General features: G+C 38.4%; 1 protein-coding gene across 1 annotated transcript in view; it reads right to left on the bottom strand.

The window, feature by feature from the left end:
- Positions 1-22,197, bottom strand: part of LOC132852817 (ryanodine receptor 3) — a 177,375-nt gene that overhangs the window by 36,491 nt on the left and 118,687 nt on the right. Inside the window, exons 37-60 of the mRNA XM_060880264.1 lie at positions 21,183-21,285; positions 19,595-19,729; positions 16,580-16,853; positions 15,377-15,491; positions 14,245-14,377; positions 13,592-13,695; positions 13,273-13,408; positions 12,482-12,668; positions 11,098-11,206; positions 10,743-10,863; positions 10,434-10,603; positions 8,685-8,905; positions 8,497-8,587; positions 7,973-8,113; positions 7,082-7,245; positions 6,580-6,658; positions 4,644-4,733; positions 4,416-4,562; positions 2,244-2,306; positions 1,384-1,459; positions 1,098-1,218; positions 794-909; positions 614-681; positions 241-362 (exon numbers count right to left, since the gene is read on the bottom strand). Coding sequence (XP_060736247.1) covers positions 241-362; positions 614-681; positions 794-909; positions 1,098-1,218; positions 1,384-1,459; positions 2,244-2,306; positions 4,416-4,562; positions 4,644-4,733; positions 6,580-6,658; positions 7,082-7,245; positions 7,973-8,113; positions 8,497-8,587; positions 8,685-8,905; positions 10,434-10,603; positions 10,743-10,863; positions 11,098-11,206; positions 12,482-12,668; positions 13,273-13,408; positions 13,592-13,695; positions 14,245-14,377; positions 15,377-15,491; positions 16,580-16,853; positions 19,595-19,729; positions 21,183-21,285 — 3,086 coding nt within the window. The remainder of the gene's footprint in view (positions 1-240; positions 363-613; positions 682-793; positions 910-1,097; positions 1,219-1,383; positions 1,460-2,243; positions 2,307-4,415; positions 4,563-4,643; positions 4,734-6,579; positions 6,659-7,081; positions 7,246-7,972; positions 8,114-8,496; positions 8,588-8,684; positions 8,906-10,433; positions 10,604-10,742; positions 10,864-11,097; positions 11,207-12,481; positions 12,669-13,272; positions 13,409-13,591; positions 13,696-14,244; positions 14,378-15,376; positions 15,492-16,579; positions 16,854-19,594; positions 19,730-21,182; positions 21,286-22,197) is intronic.

Raw genomic sequence — 22,197 nt, 5'->3', positions numbered from 1 at the left:
AAAAACAGTGGAAAATGCATGGAAAGTGAATTAGGGAAAGAATTAGCAAAGAAAGAAACGGTCTGATAGACAGAGACGAGGAGATAAGGAAGTAGTTATATTTTAGAGACAGCGTTGAAAAGATAAAGTTAAGTAAATCATCCCTTCTGTTTAAATCATATGATTCTTTGCCCATATTTTATCTACCCCACCAATTTAGACCAATCGATCAAGGTGAGTGTAATAACAGTGTTAATGTACCTGGTAACCATCTCTTTCTCTTTGTTTGAAGCATACCCACTGCTGCTGAGGTTCTTACTGGGGGAGGAGAGGAAGTAGAGAGAATGGTTCTTGAAGTACTGATCTATTAGTGGTAGAAGCACCTACAGAAAGAAAACACCACGATCAAAATGAGCAAAGAATAAATTCATGTATTTTATTCGTTTGTGTGCCAAATAAAACTGTTCATCACTGTTGAACTATGATACAGTCTTAAATAGCCAACAAAGTAAATTAAAAGGTAAAACTATGATACTCATTTTGGTTAAAATATTAGGGTATAAATTTGCCTCGAAGGCTCAGACGGTTTAACTTTGTTGCATTTTGTGTGTTTTCGCTGTGCTATTCTTCCAACCTTGGCAAAAAACTTGATTTCCCGCTCATGAGGTGACCGGTCATTCTTTCCACTGCTAGCCATAGCCTCTGAAATATTGAAATAACGTTTAAGTTTATTGATTGATCGTTTTCGAGAGATCTATAATACTTTAACAGGTATAACATATACTGTATAAATGTAGGAAACTAGGCTTTTTACCCAGATGAGCAATGTACTCCTGTGCACAGTCCACATATTTTAGCAGCTTTTTCAGGAATTTATAGGCAAACCTTTTCTCCATGGAGGATGAGTCCTGTTCCATGTCTTTCAAACCCCTATTAATATAAAAAAAAACAAAAAAAAAAACAAGGAATACAAACTGGATCTTGCTTTTTTTTTTTAATCTATTTCACATAAAAGCTGTTAATTGTTTTTTTTGTTGTTGTTTTTTTTTTTTTGAGAAAAAAAAGTCACATATCCTCAATATCTGCTAACATGCGCTCAGACGCTCAGGCACACACACCTGGTAATGGCATAGCCGTTGATCTGCAGGAAGCGGAACAGGTCCTGTGCTTTCTCACGATCTCTGGCCTTCTCTTTGGCCGTAAGTGTATCATATGGCACCAACAAAGAATGTGTTCCACCTAAATTAACAAGAACATACATAACCTCCGTAATACTGTAATACTGTATAACTTCATAATACTTTACTTAAAGTGATTAAAAGATGAGTTTGGTTTTTGTTTAATTCCTACATTATATGAATACTCTACAGCTTAAAAAAAAATGTACTTTGCATGAATGACCACCTTTTACTGCTAAGTCACTCTTCTTCTTTTTTGCCCAAATGTTGTGGTAGTTTTCAGCCAACACCTCTACCATAGCCTGAAAACAATTAGAAAAAAAATTACATAGCCAAATTAATGAAATTTGAAATTTCATCTTCTTGTTTATTTAATAAAAAAATAAAAAAAAAATAAAAAAAGACAAAGAAACCACCACAAAGAATGTCCTATGATCATGACATCTCTCCATTCATCCACTTTCTGTACTGTTTATCCAACACAGTGTAATGAGAAGCCTGTAATGGATCTATCCAGTGTAATGGGTCTATCCTAGTGGACTAGGGGACTCGGGGTACGAAGCTGGGGATACCCTGGACCTTGGCCAACTTGTCACAAAGCACAATTACACACATACAGTACTCACACACCATTTCACACACTACAAACAATTTAGAGATGCCAGTCAGCCTACAGTACAATGCACCTCCCAGAGAAACTGGTCAGAGAAATCCAGAGTACATAGAGGAAACCACTGAAACATGGGGGAATTTATTGTACTATTATTGTTGATTCTATGCATCAATGCAAATTCCTTGTACATGTAAAACTCCAGTTTTGGCAATAAAGCTGATTCTGATATTAAATGGCATAGTGGTGGCTTACAGGCTAAGACATTAGAATTTATTAGACATGAGTAGAAGGTTTTGAGTTAAAACCTCAGTGCTGTCAAGGTGCCACTGCAGGACACTTGAGCAAGACTGTTAAACTGGTCAGTTTATATAAATACGATTTGCATTTTGCTTTGCATTGTATAAGGGCATCTGCCAAAGCTGCTTAGGTTGTGTATACTGTACATAGAATATACTTCAGTTAGTCACATTTACCTGCAGTTCACGAGAGAGCAATACGTTGCTCATGTCTACTGGACTTGGGTGAAAGCCACTACCCTGTAAACATTCAACACACAAAGTAGAAGAAGCATGACAACCAGATATCACACAGTCAGATCTAAAGGAATTTCAAGTGATGGGATTTTTTTACGCTGAATGTTAATGTTCTGGCACAAGTGTGCAGTGTGTGCAGTATGTTGCAGAGAAACCTATCAAACTTTCACTTAAATGCTGTGTGTTATGTTCTGCATTGAGATAATTAAACCAAGCCCACCATGGGATTGCTATGTTCATTTTACCTGGACTTTTAACACATGTTGAGCATAGGCTAGGTGCATAGCTTGACGGCTGAAGACCTACTAAAATACTAAAACAAGAACTTGTATAAATAAATAAATTATTTCTGTGCTGTTCTTGCTGTACTAGCAAGCAGAGCTTTTAAACTGATTACTGTAATACTGTTTCACTACAAAGAACAAATACAAAGTAATCCATTGATAGATATTTTAAAAAAACAAGTCTCTGGATAAAGGTTTCTGCCCAATGCCGTCAATGGTTTACTGTATACCAGCAAGGATTGTGCATTTCAGAACATTGGACTTGAACAACTGGCTTTTCAAAAGGTATCGTCGAACTTGGGTCAGTTTTTAGGCTTTTAGAATTCTTTAGATTACTAAGAACACTGAAACATTTAAAAAAAAAAACCCTGAGACTTGCAAGACCAAAGGGCTCTTCGCTATGTGTTTTACATTCTAAACACCTCTGTTTCACACTTGTAATTTACAAGCAGGGCGAGTATCACACTGAGGTCATGAAACCCTTCTCTGAAGCAGATTTAGCACTGGTTATGTGTTATTAACCCTGCATTGTGGTTCCAAACGTGTACAATGTGACGTGTTATAATATTCTACCGAGATGCTTAGTCAGAAGATCGGTTAGATCAGAAACACTAACAGCATGTGACTCAGATCACATGTCTTGTTCTCATATCATGTCTTTTTTCTTTATCATTCATTTGTGAGGCTCAAGAGGCTTAAAACAGCAAAGGAGGATTTCAGTGGCAACATTTTTTTCAAGCTGATGCAAAAGCACAAGACAAGCCATTATTTAAACCAACCGTACACTGTAATTATCCAACCATTGCTGCTGACGCTGCAAATATGCAAATAAGGCAAGGTATGAGAAGGGTATGTATGATCAGTGTGAAATGTGAAAAAAAGGATATGCAATGTGAAAAAAAAGGATATGCAATGAAATGCAGAAAAAAGGAGAGGTTTGAGGAGCCAGTACATCATACTGTATGTTGTACAAATATATTATATTAAAAAAAAATTATTCACTTTGTTAAAATAGTGTATTGGTAGAAGTGGGTTTGTGTTAACTATGTTCATGCAGAGCAAAAGATACTGATCATTTAAAGGCAGGGTCTCCGATTTTTGAGAAATGCTTCAGAAAACTGAGTCGGGCCGAATAATAAACAAAAATCAAAACAAATGTGTAGCCAATGAGCAGAAAGGGGCAGGGCTTGTCAATATGCGGCGGAGAGAGTGTTCAGTGCGCATGTGTGACACTAGCAGAAAGCGGTTTTAACATTGACATGGAGGATAAAAACAAAGAAAGAAAGCGAAGAAAGGCTTACGATAAGGTAAGAAGTAGGACCGTGTTAATATAGGATCAGCTTTCCAGCGCTGGAGAGAACTGAAGGAGCGGGAAGTTGGCGCATATTCACAGATTGGAGTTTCCCGAGTCAATAACTCCTGAGCTAAACGCTGTTACTACACAAATAACACCTCTTTTCTATCGTAGTAATGTAGAGACGCAGCTACAACCGTGTTTTGTGTAGTAACAGCGTTTAGCTCAGGAGTTATTGACTCGGGAAACTCCAATCTGTGAATATGTGGCCAACTTTACTTAAGCCGTCGAGGCGCTTTGTTCCTTCTCGATAGGTGAGTAACGTTGGTTTTGCTTTAAGTAAACATTTGATAGATTACTAGGTACGCTTGTTATTCTACATACAGAAGGTGCTGCAAATAAGATTTTCTTTCAGACTAGATTGATACTATGCATCTGGACTACTGTCCACAGTACTCACAGTATTCACAACGAAAGCCACTACATTATACTGTATACGAATAGACATGTTGATCATGAAGATGAAATATTTACCTGAGATGCTTGGGAAATTTTGCGCATCTTCTCGTTCTCTCTTTGCTGAAACATGGCCTCTCCCTCTTTGGTCCGGTCAATGCTCCAGCCCATGGCTAGCATACTCTTCAAAGACTCCTTCACTGGGAAGCGGTAAATGTCCTTTTCCTGGGATATCGATACATGCAAATCAATGCTAGTACACAATGCTACAGTTTCCATAATAATTCTTTTTTTTTTGCCTTCTACCTTCTCTGTGAGTGACTTGTAGGATCTCAGCATGGGGTGTGTTTTTGCTTTCTCGTCAACGTTATCTCCATACTTCCAGCCCAAAACAACCTGAAACGGATATGAGTTGTTAAGCATGACCAAGTAAAGGCTTTTGGCTACAAAACAACCAAATTTATACATAAAATATGAAAAAAAAAACCATTTATGACAGTCTAAAGCAGGGGTGTCACACTCGGGCCCGCGGGTGTAATTATATTTGGCCCGCGAGATCGTATCAAACGTGCATTACAGCTGGCTAGCCGCATGCTCCGCTAATACTACAAATCCCAGAATGCCTTGCCACTGTATTGATGCGTAGTCACGAACAGCAAGCGCCCCTCATTCTCTGTTGACAGTCGTTAACAACCGTGCTACAGACACATCGGGCAAGTTAACTCCACCCTCCACAAAAATGGCCAAACGAAAGATGGACAATAGGAGCTTTCAAGACTGGTGGGAGGCAGATTATCTGTTCACGAGTATAAAGGACAGACCTGTTTGTCTTGTGTGCTAACGAAGCTAACGTGTCTGTAACCAAAGTATATAACATAAGCATAAGAAGGCACTATGAAACTAAACATTATGAGAAGTATAAGGACCTATATATAGGTATAAAGTCCTGATGTGTCTTTTATTTCAAATTTAATTTCTTATGTGTTTGTAATATCAAACTCTGGTTGTTCCAAATCCTGTGTTCAAGCAAAACTAAAGTTTGTTTCCATATGAAAAAGGTTGAACATTACATATCAGTTGCAGTTAATTTTTCAATAAATATTCTGTTTGGCCCGTGACTTTATCTCAGGTTTATATTTTGGCCCACTGTGAATTTGAGTTTGACACCCGTGATCTAAAGAGTCAATTTTGATTGTGTTTCAGTCCCCAAGATAATTCTGTCTTGCAGAAATAATTAAATCAAATAGGTTTGAGATACAATCTTGAAAATTTTGCCAATCTTTTTTTTTTAATATTATTATTATTTTCATATATGTAGTCAGTAATTCACTTTGAATCCATACAATTCTAAAAATCCAGATGTATTTATAATTTTTGATTCATAATACTGAAATTCATTCATTCATTCATTTTCTACCGCTTATCCGAACTATCTCGGGTCACGGGGAGCCTGTGCCTATCTCAGGCGTCATCGGGCATCAAGGCAGGATACACCCTGGACGGAGTGCCAACCCATCACAGGGCACACACACACTCTCATTCACTCACGCAATCACACACTACGGACAATTTTCCAGAGATGCCAATCAACCTACCATGCATGTCTTTGGACCGGGGGAGGAAACCGGAGTACCCGGAGGAAACCCCCGAGGCACGGGGAGAACATGCAAACTCCACACACACAAGGTGGAGGCGGGAATCGAACCCCGACCCTGGAGGTGTGAGGCGAACGTGCTAACCACCAGATGAGATTTCTTTTTAACTATCTACTGCATCTAAAATGTTAAATTTTGTCTTTTAAAAAAATGTTTTCTGGAAACTATTTCTATTTCTCCAGTGCAAAAATGTTAAAATAAATAAACACCAGCACAACAAGAACAATAACGATACGACTACTAATACTACTACTGCTAATAATAATAATAGTTGTTGTCCCAGTTAAAACTTCCAAGTCCAAGAGTCCAAGTTAACATATTTTATTGTTCCACTACTAACTTCAAGTCTATTTGCCAGCAGTGAACAAAACTTTGGGCACTGTTGCGTCTATACATCCCATGACCTTCCCTTTCTCTCCACTTTCTGGATGAACTTTCCTTCAGTGTCCCATGTGTCATGTTTCACAAATGAAACACTGATTACAGCCTCAAAGTTGTCAGTATGCTGTCACCACACAAGAAAATAAATCAAGGTTTCAGAGCACTTGAGGCCCTTTGAATTCAGCAGGATGGGACCATGATCTTACCTTCTCAGCAGACCATTTATCATGGGAATGCTCAGCGTATTTGTGAGTGATGTATTCCAGCTTCTCTGGGAGGGAGATGCTATGGAATAAAATGATTGACAAAATCTTTACTAAAGGATGGATAATACTTGAAATGTTGAAATGAGCATTGAAACATTGACAGTCTTTTCTGTTGCAAATGCTAAAGCAGCTTACTGGATATGTAATGAGTGCTTTGTGTCCAACAGTGCATTTTCAAGAATAAGTCTCAAGCATTTATTCAAGCTTATTCATGCATCTCTCACAGGAATTTTCCACAAAAGAGCAATAAAAATAGCTTAAATTATTATCATTATCATTGCTGTCAGATGCACATATGCCTTTCAATCTCTTACAGTACATGCAACACACACACACACAACACACACACAAGAACACACACACAAGGAACAAGAGCACACACACAAAAGCACACACACACACAAGAACAAGAGCACACACACGCTCTCTCTCTCTTGCTTACATTGCTGTGTTGATGGGTCTGGGGTCAAAGTTGCCCTGGGCATCCACAAAGACCGGCTTCTCCAGTGTGGTGCTGAGAGAAGAATCAACATAATCCGGAGGCAAAGCTCCAGCTATAGCACTCAGACATGGCATAGCCATCTTAAACAGCTCCTGCTCATACTTCTACAACACACACACAAAATGTTTTTTTTTTTACTATAATACAGATACACTTATTTATTCGTTTCAGTGAACATGAAGAATGTATCATGAGAACACCTGATGTGAGGCAGGAATACACCCTGGGTAGGGTGCCATTTCATCGCACATTCGTTCACAGCAAGTGGAAATTTAAAGTAGCCACTACACCCTACCAACATGTTTTTGGAAGTGGGAGGAAACCACAGAACCCTAAGGAACCCATATGGACAAAAACTGAACGCAGTACCCTAAGCTCAGGATCAAACCTGGGTCCCTGGTGAGGCAGCAACGCACCATGTCACTAGACACACTCGTAAGTTCATTTTTCTTTTTTTGGTCATTTGCAGGTTTGCAGCATAAGCCAGTGCTGTGTTGATATAAAAATAAATAAATAAATAATAAAGAAATTCTTAATAATAATAATAATAAAATAGTATCAATACAAATATTATTATTATTATTATTATTATTATTATTATTATTATTATTATTAGCATCAATAATATTAATAAATTAGTATTATTAATATTACAATTATTATTATTATTATTATTTTTATTATTATTATTATTATTACTATTATTATTATTATTATTATTATTATACAACTGAGGTGATAACAAATGCCACAATAACACGATTTGTCTATTCGGCTACAAAATATAAACTAGGAGATGATATTAAAACCAAATGGATACTGGAGTCTTACTTTTTGAGAAAGCGAGTCAAAGATGCCCCAAAAAATCTTCTTGGTTAGTAGTAATTCCTCCTCAGAGGCCATGCCATAGCTGCCCCAACCAGAAGGCAGGCAGTAATACTTCCAGTTCTGCTCATAATGGTTGGTCAACAGCTGTGTACAGATCAGAAAGCCATTAAGAACAAAATGCTCTACTAAGATCTTTTTGTGCAACAGGACAAAAGAAGACATTCCAACGGGTAATTAGATCGACTGTTTGGATATTTAAACACACTAAAATCACTTTATTACTTGTGTTTTAATAAAATCTTATTGATTTTACTGTTACAACATACAGTACATATGCAGCTTAACCGGCTCTCATGATCACTTTCACCGCTTTATAATTGTTTCAAGGTCACAGCGAAAAAAAAGCCTTCAGAGTTTAACTTGAAAGAAGACTGAAAGAGACTTACTTTTGTTGTCATGCATGCCCCAAAGACAATAATAATAATAGACAGTAACTATAAAATGCAGAAATAATGACCAGTCTTTACCTTAAGAGGCATCTTACAATATTCAGACAGCAGAGGCACGTCAAACACCAAGCGACGCAGCAGCTGTTGAAGCATAGATGGCCTTAAGTACCTGCAAAAATGACAGCAAATAACCCAACATCATTATGCAACATTGACTTCCAACTAGGAAAGAAAAAAAAACGAAAAAAAAAAACAAAAAGACGTACTTGCATACGGCCAGCAGGCACTCCTCGATAGCATCTCTCTGGGCTTTAGTGAGTGACGAGCCCTTGCTCAGCTGGTAGATGGTGTGGAGCGTGGAGTCAATTAGTGTGACGTGGTGTTCTGTGCCGGCAAAATGCGGGGCACAACGAGTCAGCAAGGGCAGCATTGCAGATCCGATATACCGGTTCATGGCCAGTGCTGTTTCTGTGGTCCGTAATGCTTCCTAGAATAAAAGCAGATGAACAGAATAGAGATAAACCACGATGGTTTGGCGGTTTCCTTGCAAAATCTTAAGCAATAGTCAGTTTGTATAACACTGCTACACAAAACAGTATAACTCTTAATTCAAGAGCCTGAGGAGGTTCAACAGCAAGGATTCTAAAGCAGGATTGCAAATCAGATTACATTTAATTTGGATGTTTTTTTTTTTTTCATTTAAAACTCATCAAAAGACTGAAGAGCTAAAGATTTGCCTGAAAGTTGTTAGAGCTGCCAGTACAAGAAAATGTCTGTCGGTTTGTCCATCCATCCATCCATCCATCCATCCATCCATCCATCCATCCATCCATCCCATCCATCCATCCATTCCATTCATCCATCCATCCCATCCATCTATCCATCATTTACCTTATTGGTTTGCACTCATTCTGCAAGTAGTAAGCTTTGGTATTTGATATGTCAAGTTTCCTTAATATACTTTTAATAGAAGCCAAAAACAATCCATAAATTTAGTAGCAAACTTTATGTATTGTCAGTGGCGGTTCAAGGATTTTTCTGTAACAGGGGGAAAAGTACAGGGTACATTCAAGCACACAAAATAATTTATTCAGTACGGTGCAAATACATTTCGGCAGTTATTCCTTTTTCCTAGGCTTAGGAATTCTCTAATAAAAAAATATGAGCCAGAAAAGTTCTTAATGATTTTTCGCTGTGAAAAATTCTCCGGTTGCTCTTCTCGTCAACGATTGATGGAACGGGGCCAATCAGGGGCCGGGTCAGGGCCCCTGTGGCCCCGCCTCTAGAACCGCCCCAGTGTATTGTGCAGGTGAAGGGTTTCAACTCATAATTCTCTCATTTTACGTAGGTCAAAAACTGTATAACTAATTTATACAAGCAATAAAGCATATTAGCTGAGCAAAATAATTGCAGCATCATAAAGTCACTGCACACTACAAAGTGAATGCAAATATGTGAGACACATGGATACACATGGATACTATACAGAAAAGACAAATACTGTGTCTGATTTAAATTTGGGATCAAATTAGAAATTTAGACAAAATTCATCCATTTTTTTCTTTGTATTTTGTCTTATATTTGAACCTAATGGAACATACACATACTCAATATAGCACCTTAAGAGCAAACAGATAACAGAGCATTTTTCTGTGCATGATCTCCTGTGCCCAGTGATGTCATCGAGATGGACGGCAGCCGGTGACCCAGGGCACATTTAAAGTCTGAGGCATGACAACAGGAAAAGCATTTTACATGCATAACATACTTCTTTATCTGAAGATGGAGTAAAAATCCATGCAATAAATGAAACATTCTTTTCACTGAAGGAAACTAGATGCTAATTATCATTAATGAAGGAGGAAGAAGAAAAAAAACTAACCACAGCACTCGTTATTATAACATTGTACATGATTCAGGACAACTGAATTGTGCACATGTAAACCTGCTGTTATGTGTTTATTATAGTTCTATATAAGATCAGAGACTGTTGTGGTAATGGTGCATGTGCTCACTGTGTCCAGAGATGCAGCCTCTCTTAGGTCAGGCAGGAAGCCGACTTCCAGAAGATGAAGAAGGAAGCTTTGGTCTTCTATGCCATAGACCCGGTCCAGAAACAGAACCATGGGCGCCTTGTGGTCCGGGCAAAAACAAGCTGACATGTCCGGCTCTGTCACGCTACCATCTGAGACGAAAACACAGCGCAATAGAAAAGCCCCTTCTTTCAGTGTTATTTTAATACCTTATTTATCTGTTTTGTCATTTTACCGAGTCTTAAACTTGTGTCTCTGGTTTAAATAATAAGCTAATGATCACACTCCTACCTTTATTGACTACAGGCATTCTGAGTGGGATGCTGATGATGCCAACAAGGTCTTCAGTGGGCACCAAGGAGCGCAAGATGGCACGGATTCTCAGAGCCTCTCCTTTGCCCTTATTGATGAGCTGTGTGAATGAGGGCCAGAGATAGAAAGTAAAGTGCAGCAGGACTAGTAGCCTTTATAAAAATAAGCAAAAACTAATAAAAAAAAAAAAATGCATACAATTCTGAGGTTAAACACACTGTATAGGGACATTGCAGATTTATCCTACAACGCAACAAGGCATCCTGCATAAAACAATCCTAACATTACATATTGTCCATGTTACTATAAAAAATAAAAATAAAAGGAAACCCACATGCATTTCAGGTGCACAGCGTCCCAACAGATCAATGAGAGCTGAGTAGAAGGACATGATGGCGTTGCCCATGTGAACCACTTCTTCCTCCTCCTCATCCTCTGTAGACCTAAGAGAATGAGAACGATAACAGGACTTCTACAGCATGCAACAATGCTCACTTTGCACAGGTATTATACTATATTATGACAAAGATTTTAGATGAAAAAAAAGAAATAAATTAAGCTATTTGTGGGATTATTTGGTTTGAACTTTGAAGTTCTGAACAAATACGAATACAAATTCAATATGGTGGATACAACTGGTGGAGTACAGGACAAAACAACAAAAAAAGTCATGTGAGAATGAGGTTTGTATTTTTTTAATTTCATTTGGAGCTTTAAAGTACAGATTGCTGAAGCTCATAGATAGGGTTGCCATGTTTCAGCAAAATTACCTCCAAACTACAACTCCAAAAAATGGTCACGCAAAAAAGGTTTTGTGTTAATGGTTATACAGTAGGTGTACAATTCTAACCGGATTTATCGGCAACATGCAGACATTGTATGCAAAACCATCACGTGCAAAGTCTGCCCATGGAACAAGGACCAGATTCATGACATGACACAAACAGAAAATGCAAAATGCTTTTTTTCCCCCAGCAGTGTTTTGCTCAAATAGCAAAAAAAAAAAAAAAAAAAATCATTTAAAAAAATAAATAAATAAAAAAAATAAAAAATAAAAAAAAGAGACTTTTTTCCCCTTATATTAAGCTGCTGCTCCATGCTCATTCAGACTGCATGTTATGCACAGGACAACATTTCTCTGTTGTCTCATTTGATTTGACAACTTGTTCACTCGTTGCCCATGTTTTTAGACATTGATAAATGAATATTCTCTATCTTTACTAAAAGAAAACATTCTCTAAACTTTCATAAGGACATTTAAATGCTGCTTAAGGGATGACAGTTTGACATTGTGAAAATGTCCCAGATACATTGTAGTTTTTATTGCTGCAAACTTTTAATGAGTTTAATTTGCGAAGCATATTGTTGTTTTGTTGTTGTTGCTCACTCAGTAATATTACCATGGAGGACAGATTCATATGGTGTCTGGTTCAAGGAGCTGAATAAAGTTATGTTGTGTAAATTGCTACGGTTACAGCTACAATACAGGTACAATGACAGATAACGGCATTGCATTGCCCCCTTAATGCAGAAAAAAATAGTGTAAGACTGCACAGAAAATATCATTTTAAAAACAGATTTTATTTCATAACCAGTGCAGGAAAAAAAGTGGGGGTGGTGGGTGATTTTATGTTCTGGTCCATAGTAATATACATTTCAATTAAAACCCCCCATGATGACAGTAATACAGTGGTGTGGGTTGTGTGTATTAATCTTACGTGTCAGAGATTCGGCCCTGGGTGGTGCTGGGCAGGTCTAGTGCTGGCGTTTCTGATATTTTAATGGCTTCCTTCATGGCAGCTAGCAGTCCATTACCGCCTTCTCCACGCAACGCAGGGCCAAAGCACTCAGGTCGACGAATCAGCAACTTCACCACAACACTGGAATTCTCTTCTACACTCTCACCTACAGAGGAGCAAAGAGAATACAATCTCTGCTGCACTGGACTGTGTATATGTTTGAATATATTCTCAAAACAATTGATGCATCAATATCATGAGTCACAAATTATACGTTGTACAATATTAACAATGACTTATTGTTATGGGGATAAATGAAGGTTCCTCAGTTACTCTAATCATTAATGAAGCGAGGAAGTGTCTTTTTTTGGTGTTAATTCATTCATTCATTCATTCATCTTCTACCGTTTATCCGAACTACCTCGGGTCACGGGGAGTCATCAGGCGTCATCTCAGGCGTCATCAGGCATCAAGGCAGGATACACCCAACCCATCGCAGGGCACACACACACACACTCTCATTCACACACTACAGACAATTTTCCAGAGATGCCAATCAACCTACCATGCATGTCTTTGGACCGGGGGAGGAAACCGGAGTACCCGGAGGAAACCCCCGAGGCACGGGGAGAACATGCAAACTCCACACACACAAGGTGGAGGCGGGAATCAAACCCCGACCCTGGAGGTGTGAGGCGAACGTGCTAACCACTAAGCCACCGTGCCCCGGTGTTAAATCACATACTCATATTAATTTGTGTTTGTTTTACCGTTGACAAAGACAGCAAAGCGGAGAAAGGAGAGATAGCGCTCTCCCTCGATTGGGTTCCACCCAATATCTGGATAGCCTTTGGCAAGGAGCATGGGACAACTCTGGAGTCCACAGCCAGCCAGATATGTTACCACCTACACACACACCACACACACACAATTTCATCATTTAATCATTTTCAAATTCCCATCAAGAAGTGCTTCCAAATTTCAATCTCTCTCTCTCTCTCTCTGTCTCTCTCTCTTTCACACACATTTACATGCACACACGCACACACACACACATACATGCACACACACAAACACACACACACACACCTTGTTGAGGTCTGGTTCCTCAAGAGCGAGTGCAAGGCTGTTGTTGTCCATTACAGAAGAAGCAGCTACATCTAGAGGAGTGGATCCTCTCATTGATGGAGAAGCTATGGAGATGCACATACAAACATCTTCATGTTTTTTCAACTGTACTTTCTTCTGTAACTTTTTTTTATTATTATTATTATTATTAATCCGTGCCACTGCTGTATCACTCATAACATCCAGCAGAGGGCAGTGTATATACTGTTTGTTATAGGAAACCCAACATAGGTTAGTAAGCTAAAAAAAAATGCAACGGTAATACAATGTATTTCACATCATTTTTATAATTTTATATACCTAAAAAATATTTTTAAACTTTTGATTTAAAAATTAAGTTAAAAATTATACTTTTTATCAATAATAGCTGCCCCATTAAGAAAATGTGCAAAATAGATGATGAAGTATGAGTTTTGTTCTTAGGACCTATTTTCTGAACTCTTTATCAAGTTTTAGGAAAACTGAGGTATATTTATATTTTACATTTAAATGTAGCCTTGTCAACCTTTGACTGCCTTCATAAATATGAATCTATTCGTTAATAGGCTCAAAATCATTCAGATAGTAAACAGAGCAGTTCTGATGTGTACGGAGCTTCATGTTCAGGAACTCACCCAAACCCACACTGCTGTTCTCTAGCAGGTAACTCAAATGATCAAACATGGCCTTCTGGTTCTGTCGGCTGATTCGACAGAAATAGCACAGAAAGCGGCAGCAACTAGCCACCATTTTGGGAAAAGCAATTTCCTGTGAATGGAGGTGGATAATTAATTTAAGTTCCAGGTAAGCAAAGCATGTTCATTAGCAACACTCACATGTACAAACACTTGTTATTCAATCATCAAACTTTGAATAGTATGCATTATTTATTTTTTTTTTTTCAAATCTCTGCAGGGTTTTAAAGTGTTTGCTGGTGCTCATATTACATCATGTGTTACGTTACAAAAAAAAAAGGATATATAACAATAAATATATAATATTTTATATAATTATATTACATAACTGGTTCCCAGACTGACATCCATCACTTGATTTGTAGTACTGTATCAAAAAAATTTACATTATATTTAACCTCCATGAACGTTTTAATCTTAAGAATTAATCTTAAAAATCCTAATGAACTAGCCATTTTTACAATCTGTAAGAAAGTACACAATATATGAAGGTACTTTCTGTTTGCTGTTGCAAATGTCCAGGCCTCATTAATCCACATAAAGACAAATAGTCTCCCTACACTACTGTATGTCCCACAGGAACCAATCAGCATTTAGATTAAGGCCAAATACAAGACCATGTCTACAGTAAAACCTATGCACATTTAAAATCTTTATGATCGGGGTCTCGTAAGAGTGTTAGAAAGACAAAAGAATTTGGTATTAATAATATAATACAATATAATATATCATTTGAATTGATGGTAATGCACCATCATAATGATAAGGTATATTACTGTGTTAGTTATCATCAAGTACTGACGTCAGTAGTAATACATGTTTACTCACACGCTCACTTTCATTTCCCATTTTAACAAATTCAGGGTTGGTGAGGAAAATTACGAAAACACTCTGGGTAGCGTACCAGTCCACTGCAGGGCACATTATACTCATTCACAACTAGGGGAAATTTCTTTTGCAACATTATCAAGAGGAATGTGGAGAACCCAGAGGAAATTCGCATAAACTCAATTAGTAGCACTGCTGTTTCATACAAACGAGCATACAACGCACCACAACAGCTAAGCAGTACCTGAGACTTGCCTCCCCCCAGCACATTCACCATAACTTCCATGACGGTCTCATGCATGCCCAGTACTCTCATCAGGTTCGGGTGCTGGTAGAACACCTTATTGTTCATTATGTCACTGAAATGCATGCAAGAAAAAAAAGAGAAGAAATTAGGGCTAATAGAAATGGAACAGAGCTCACAGTAGCCTTTGAGTTTATTGCATCCTATAATTACCGTTCTTTGCATTATCTATGAAATGCCTCCCATTTTCCTCAAATTTACATGATTAGAATGGCTCTTCAGTGCCATAAATCATGTCAAACTCGCAAATGAATGCACATGTAATACATCACCCTCCAAGCTACACCATCTATCATCGTGTGCTCCTATTCACATATACACCAGTATCCTATGAATAATGAAGACATTGTGTGTAGAACTAAAAGATAGAGCGCAATGGGAAAAGTTGCAAAACACCACTATGATAGCGTCAACTAAAAGAAGTAAAACACTTCAGATTGCTCGTACCCTAAAACAGTCATTAATATATACTGACTGATTAACTGTCACTATATTATTACCTGATTTTTTTTTTGACATAAAAAAATTAATTGACATACATCTAATTACAGCTAACATTTTGTTTTAATCTTTTTTTCTCCTCAGATAATTGTGACTTTGGCAAACTGTCTGCTTATGTACTACTGTATACACATGGTGTTTATGTTCAAGAGAATTTTATGCCTTAACCCAAAAATGCAAACGTCACCAAGAATCTCTCTCAAAAGCATCTCATTACCCATGTTATACACTATTAGGAATATTCATTCATTCATTCATTTTCTACCGCTTATCCGAACTACCTCGGATCACGGGGAGCCTGTGCCTATCTCAGGCGTCATCGGGCATCAAGGCAGGATACACCCTGGACGGAGTGCCAACCCATCACAGGGCACACACACTCTCATTCACTCACGCAATCACACACTACGGACTACGGTCAATTTTTCCAGAGATGCCAAACAACCTACCATGCATGTCTTTGGATCAGGGGAGGAAACCCCCGAGGCACGGGGAGAACATGCAAACTCCAGACACACAAGGCGGAGGCGGGAATCGAACCCAGAACCTGGAGGTGTGAGGCGAACGTGCTAACCACTAAGCCACCGTGCCCCCCCCATTAGGAATATTATTATTTCTAAATTTAGTAAAATATTATCATACCTGAGGCCATCAATCATGAGCTGCTCTTCCTCTTTGCCCATACGGACGCTGAGCAATGAGCGGATCTGACCCAGTGAGGCCAGCAGGTGAATGGTGTCGTGCACAGATGCAGCACTAATGGTGTAGCTTTTGCGCATAGCACGCAGCAGCTCGCCAATGCTGTCATATTGTCTCCGCAGTAGGCTGAACATGGCACGCACCAGCTCTGGGTCTTGAATGTGGCTCTCCTGAGCCCAGCTTACCATGGTCTGAGAGATCAACTCCTTGAGATTTGCTATAGTAAAAAGCATATTGAGTAAAATTAGCCAGTTTTTATTTATCAATACATTTTATTGCAAGCTAGATCACATGTAGGAAATAAGGAATTATGTCAATTACTATATGTTTTTACAAACAATTATAAACAATATTGTATAACATACAGGTGTACGTGTAAAATTAAAACTAGAGGTCATGTGACAGAGGTCAAACTACATTTTTTCGTATACAGTATAAGGTCAATAAGTTGTAAATACTGTAAAGGCAGTCTCATGCAGCTCTACATACTATCAATGGGATTCCTTGATTACTTACTGTACTTACATCTGTTAGCCTATAATAAGACTTTACATAATTTCGATGATTGTTCACATGAACTAATTTCAACGCATATGTTTGTGTTAATACTGAAAAATAAGGTCTTCCTGCAGGAGAAAATTCAGCCCTTTCTTTTTTTCTAGACTGCAAATAAACCATGGTGAAATGGCCAGACATGCTGGGCATTATTTGAGAACGGGAATGAATAGGAATTGTATATTTTCTTTAAAAGAGATGCAAAAAACAATAAAAAAAAAACAAACAAGTCTATAAGTCCCGCAATATGCCTGACCAATTAAAAGCCACCCAAGATTCTAAACAACTGGTATACTTGAGAACCAGTGCAATGTGAAACCAATCAAACCCGATATATGAAATTTACCAAACAAAACAGGTGTGAATAAAGGCTTCTTTAGTCTTTAACATCATTCTAAATGTTTAATAATCAGTCGTTATCTTTCAGCCTAATCTACATGTAATTATATTCATTAAAATACTTTTCGTATCATACAAAACGTGCAAAATGATAATGTGATATTATAAAATCTGTATTTGCATTAGATACTGTATGCTTACAGCAATTCTATTTCATTTACATTTCTGGTATTTAGCAGACACTTTTATCCAGAGTGACTTTTTTTTATTTCAATTTATACAACGGAGCAATTGAGGTTTAAGGGCCTTGCTCAGGGGCCCTGGCAGTGGCAGGACCTGGGATTTGAACCCATGACCTTCCGATCACCAACACCTTACCCACTGAGCTACCACATCCCCTAAATGAAAGTTTTTCATTTGTTTATTTAAAACTAAACTGAATCACCTGATCCTTAAAAGCTCTTAACATGTTATCTTTCCTCATCACAGATATCAGAGAAGGAAAGGTGATTACAAATCTGTGCTGTTTAATTATGCCTTGCCTTATTGTTAGCACTTGAGATTAGATGTTGAACCACTCACCATTCTGTAGGACTCAATGTCAAATCTTGCCTGCATGATGTAAATATATTCAAGAATAAAACCAAACATTTCATTTACAAGTCTGAAGGGCCATGTGTTTCATTACCATTCGAAACACACTGACAGACCATGACCTTAGCGGCTAATGAATAAGCAATAGGACATCCAACGAAACTGATTTTAGGTGAAAATTATGATACTGTAGTTAGAAACATAGATAATAAATAGTGAAGACTGAACTGACAGGAAGGCTAATACAATTCAAATAACTGCTCTTTACAAAAAGATCCAGACCCTTAGTCTTTTTGTGAACTTCAACTTTATAGTTTTCGTGAGCCTGTTCCCAATATAGTGTCAGGTTCCTCTTCACAATGTGGATTTCTGCTGGTGCAGTTCTTCCTCCACATAGTTTGAAGTGTTGTTCCATTGTCCAGTCTCCTATGACCTCCATCGGGAACAAGACGTTTGCTTTTCACACCATTCTTTAGTGAGTGTTGTGTGTGAAGAGCCCAGAGGATCAAAGTCAAAGTCACATAGGATAATGAAATAAATGAGCATATGTATAACTTTTAATATTAAAGTGGTCTGTGAGTGTATAACGTTGTGTGTGGGTGAGTAAAATGTGTGAGTGTGTGGTTGATTGTGGTTGTGGGTGGCTAGTGACTATTAGGGCTTCGTTAATCCATCACCAATTAAATCTAGGCTGACTGCAGGCTGAACCAGACAGTCATTTATGAGAAGCAATTATTTTATACAATTAAAAAAAAAGCTGCCATTTCTGTAGAATTGCTGACAAACGGACACACAGCAAACCACAGTGAGTCTAATTCTAAAGACTGTTGGAGCATTTCACTGCCAGTCCACCAGAAGGGTTGCTGGCAGAGGGATAGCTAATCCTAAGGACATGGTTTCGCGTGGTTCGGAGTTGCTGAAACTGCCATATGTGACACTAATTAATCAAACAATATAATTCTAAAAAGCTTCTAATTTTCCCTGATGGGACAGACGATCCCATCATTGTTTCATTGTTTTTGTTAATGGTTAGTGAGTTTTTTATAGATCAACCAATTAGCGGTAGATATTATGAAGGAAGTCTTGAGGGATAACAGGTGGTGGAAGAATGCTGAGCTCAGGATAAAACGGGACAATAAACCTAAGCTTAATATCAGTGGGTAGGGAAATGAATATGGACGCATGTACTGTACTGTATGTATAGATGGTATACTGTATTCCAATTTGACTAGCAAGGCTAGAAAAACAGAATCCAATGATTCGATGATGAATGTTAAGCAACCACATCAATGTGCTGATGAATCATCTCAAAATGCTACCAAAACAAACTACACCAACATCTAGAAACTATGTTTAATTACAGACAAATACTTGTACTATGCACATTGAGTGCACTTCACACCAAAATTATTCTGTGTATGATTATAAATGTCAAATGTCATACAATGTTTTGATGTATATTATACTTACAAGGAATGGCTTGCTCTTTCTCTTTTGGCTTCTCTTCTGCTTTATGCCGCTGCCCCTTGATCTTGTTAACTAGAGCCATCAGACGGCCTTTGAAAGACGTGTCCTGATCCTCTTCCTCCTCTTCCATCGGAATACCTGAAAACAGACACAGAGTATTTTTGGAGTAATTCTAGTGCTACTCTAGAAGCATTATGCTGTTGTCTGTGACCAAAATATTTGAATAATATTTCTCTTCCCTTTTTGTCATCATTGCATTGTATCTGTATGTCAAATGCTCCAGGCGAAAACACTCTGGGTACTCTTTTGCAATTATTTATATACATCTATCAATCCATTTTCTGTACCACTTATACAGGAACCTGGAAACTATACCATCAACATAATCGCAGAGTACATCACAAAATAAACATACACTCTGATTTACATACTATAGATAATTTGGAGTTGCCAGTCAGCCTAAAACAGATGTCCCTAGACTGGGAAAGGAAACCGTGTGACTCGGAGGAAACCCCTCTAGCAGAAAGCGGTTTTAACATTGACATGGAGGATAAAAACAAAGAAAGAAAGCGAGGAAAGGCTAACGATAAGGCAAGAAGTAGGACGTGTTAATATAGGATCAGCTTTCCAGCGCTGGAGAGAACTGAAGGAGCGGGAATTTGGCGCATATTCACAGATTGGAGTTTTCCGAGTCAATAACTCCAATCTGTGAATATGCGCCAACTTTACTTAAGACGCCTAGGCGCTTTTTTCCTTCTCTATAGGTGAGTAACGTTGGTTTTGCTTCGTTTCACAGAACTAATATATGCCGTCCTTTGCATGATTATGCTTGTGTGTCATTTTTGCTTGTTTGTTTATCTGCAATCGTATTGTTCTTCCCTTCAGCTATGATAAAGACACATTTCTTTCCATTATTTTCCTGGGTTACGTATGTATGTGTGGGCGGAGCTATCAATACAGGGGTGGGACCCATTTGGGTTAGGGGTGTGTTTGTTTTGGTGATTTCAAATGTCAACATTGGCTTTCAAACAACGGAGACCCCACCTTTAATTATGTGCGCCTTTCATGTTTTGTTGATAAGATGAGGTTCTATTGCATATTTCAGGTAAATCTGAAATGCTGATCAACTTTTTTGTCCAATTTTCTCTTTTCTTAGCGCTGTCTTTGTTTTATGTAGCACCATGGTCCTGAAGAATTGTTTCATTTCACCTTGTACTGCAACAGCTATACAGTATATAGTTGAGATGACAATAAAAGCTTCTTGACTCTTGAACTTTATTGTGGTCACAAACATTTTTCCTGCTGTCTGTTTAAAACACACCAACAGCAACTGGCTGACAACCTTATCCAGAGGGACTTGCTCAGGCGCCCAGACGTGGCAGCTTGGTGGAGCTGGGATTCGAGCTCACAACCTTCTGATTGTAGGTCCAACACCTTCGCCACTAGGCTACTAAAATTCTGAACACATTTTGACCAGACTCATAATGGTAACTGATGCTCTGCAAAAATTATATAACATGCATGTAAAGTCTGCAGACTGAACTGTTTTCAAAAATACCAATATTTTACCTACTTGGAATGTTACACTTACCGCAGTGTAGACAAAGTTCACTGTGGAATTCATAGAGTTCCTCCCTAATGTCCTCAGGACATGGACAGTCCTCACCCATACTGAAATTTAACAGCATGTTGATCTGAAAGAAAAACAAATATTGCACATCCCAGAGACATACTTGTGCTATAAAATTGTTTAAACTAACTTAAATGGTAAAATAATGATGATGGTTGTTTTTCTTAGTTTTATACCAACTTATACTCTTTTCTCTAAAATGTAAAGTCACCCTAAAACTAAAACAAAGGCCAACAGATCTGGGAAAGTTCTGTGTTGAGAAACTCAGTATTTGCGGAGTAATGATTACATAATAGGGCCTGTGATAGTGATGCCTCCCTCCCAGATGCGCTGAATGACTTCTACGCTCGATTTGAGGTGCAGAACAACGTAATGGCAAGAAAGACCATTCCTCCCCCTGATGACCAGGTACTCTGTCCATCCACAGCCGACGTGAGGAGAGCTCTATGCAGAGTTAACCCACGGAAGACTGCTGGACCAGACAACATTTCTGGCAGGGTGCTCAGGGAATGTGCAGAACAGCTAGCGGATTTCTTCATTGGCATCTTCAACATTTCCCTGAGCAGCGCCGTTGTTCCTACGTGCCTCAAGACAACCACCGTTGTCCCCATCCCAATGGAATCTACAGTGTCAATGACTATCGTTCCATCGCACTCACACCCATTGTTATGAAGTGCTTCGAGAAGCTCGTCATGAGGCACATCACGACCCAATTACCACCCTCACTGGACCCCCCACAGTTCGTGTATCGTCCAAAATGATGCTCCACGGACGATGCCATTGCCACAGCCCTCCATTTAGCCCTCACCCAACTGGAAAATAAAGACACATATGTACGAATGCTGTTCATAGACTTTAGCTCAGCATTCAATACTATCATCCCGGATAGGGAACATCATATCAAGCACCACCACACTGAGCACTGGAGCCCCCTATGGCTGCGTGTTCGGTCTACTGCTGTTCACTCTGCTGACTC

Source organism: Tachysurus vachellii, chromosome 10 (genome assembly GCF_030014155.1).
Source record: "Tachysurus vachellii isolate PV-2020 chromosome 10, HZAU_Pvac_v1, whole genome shotgun sequence".
Taxonomy (NCBI): Eukaryota; Metazoa; Chordata; class Actinopteri; order Siluriformes; family Bagridae; genus Tachysurus; species Tachysurus vachellii.
The sequence above is the reverse complement of the archived record's forward strand: the minus strand, read 5'-3'. Positions and strand labels throughout refer to the sequence as shown.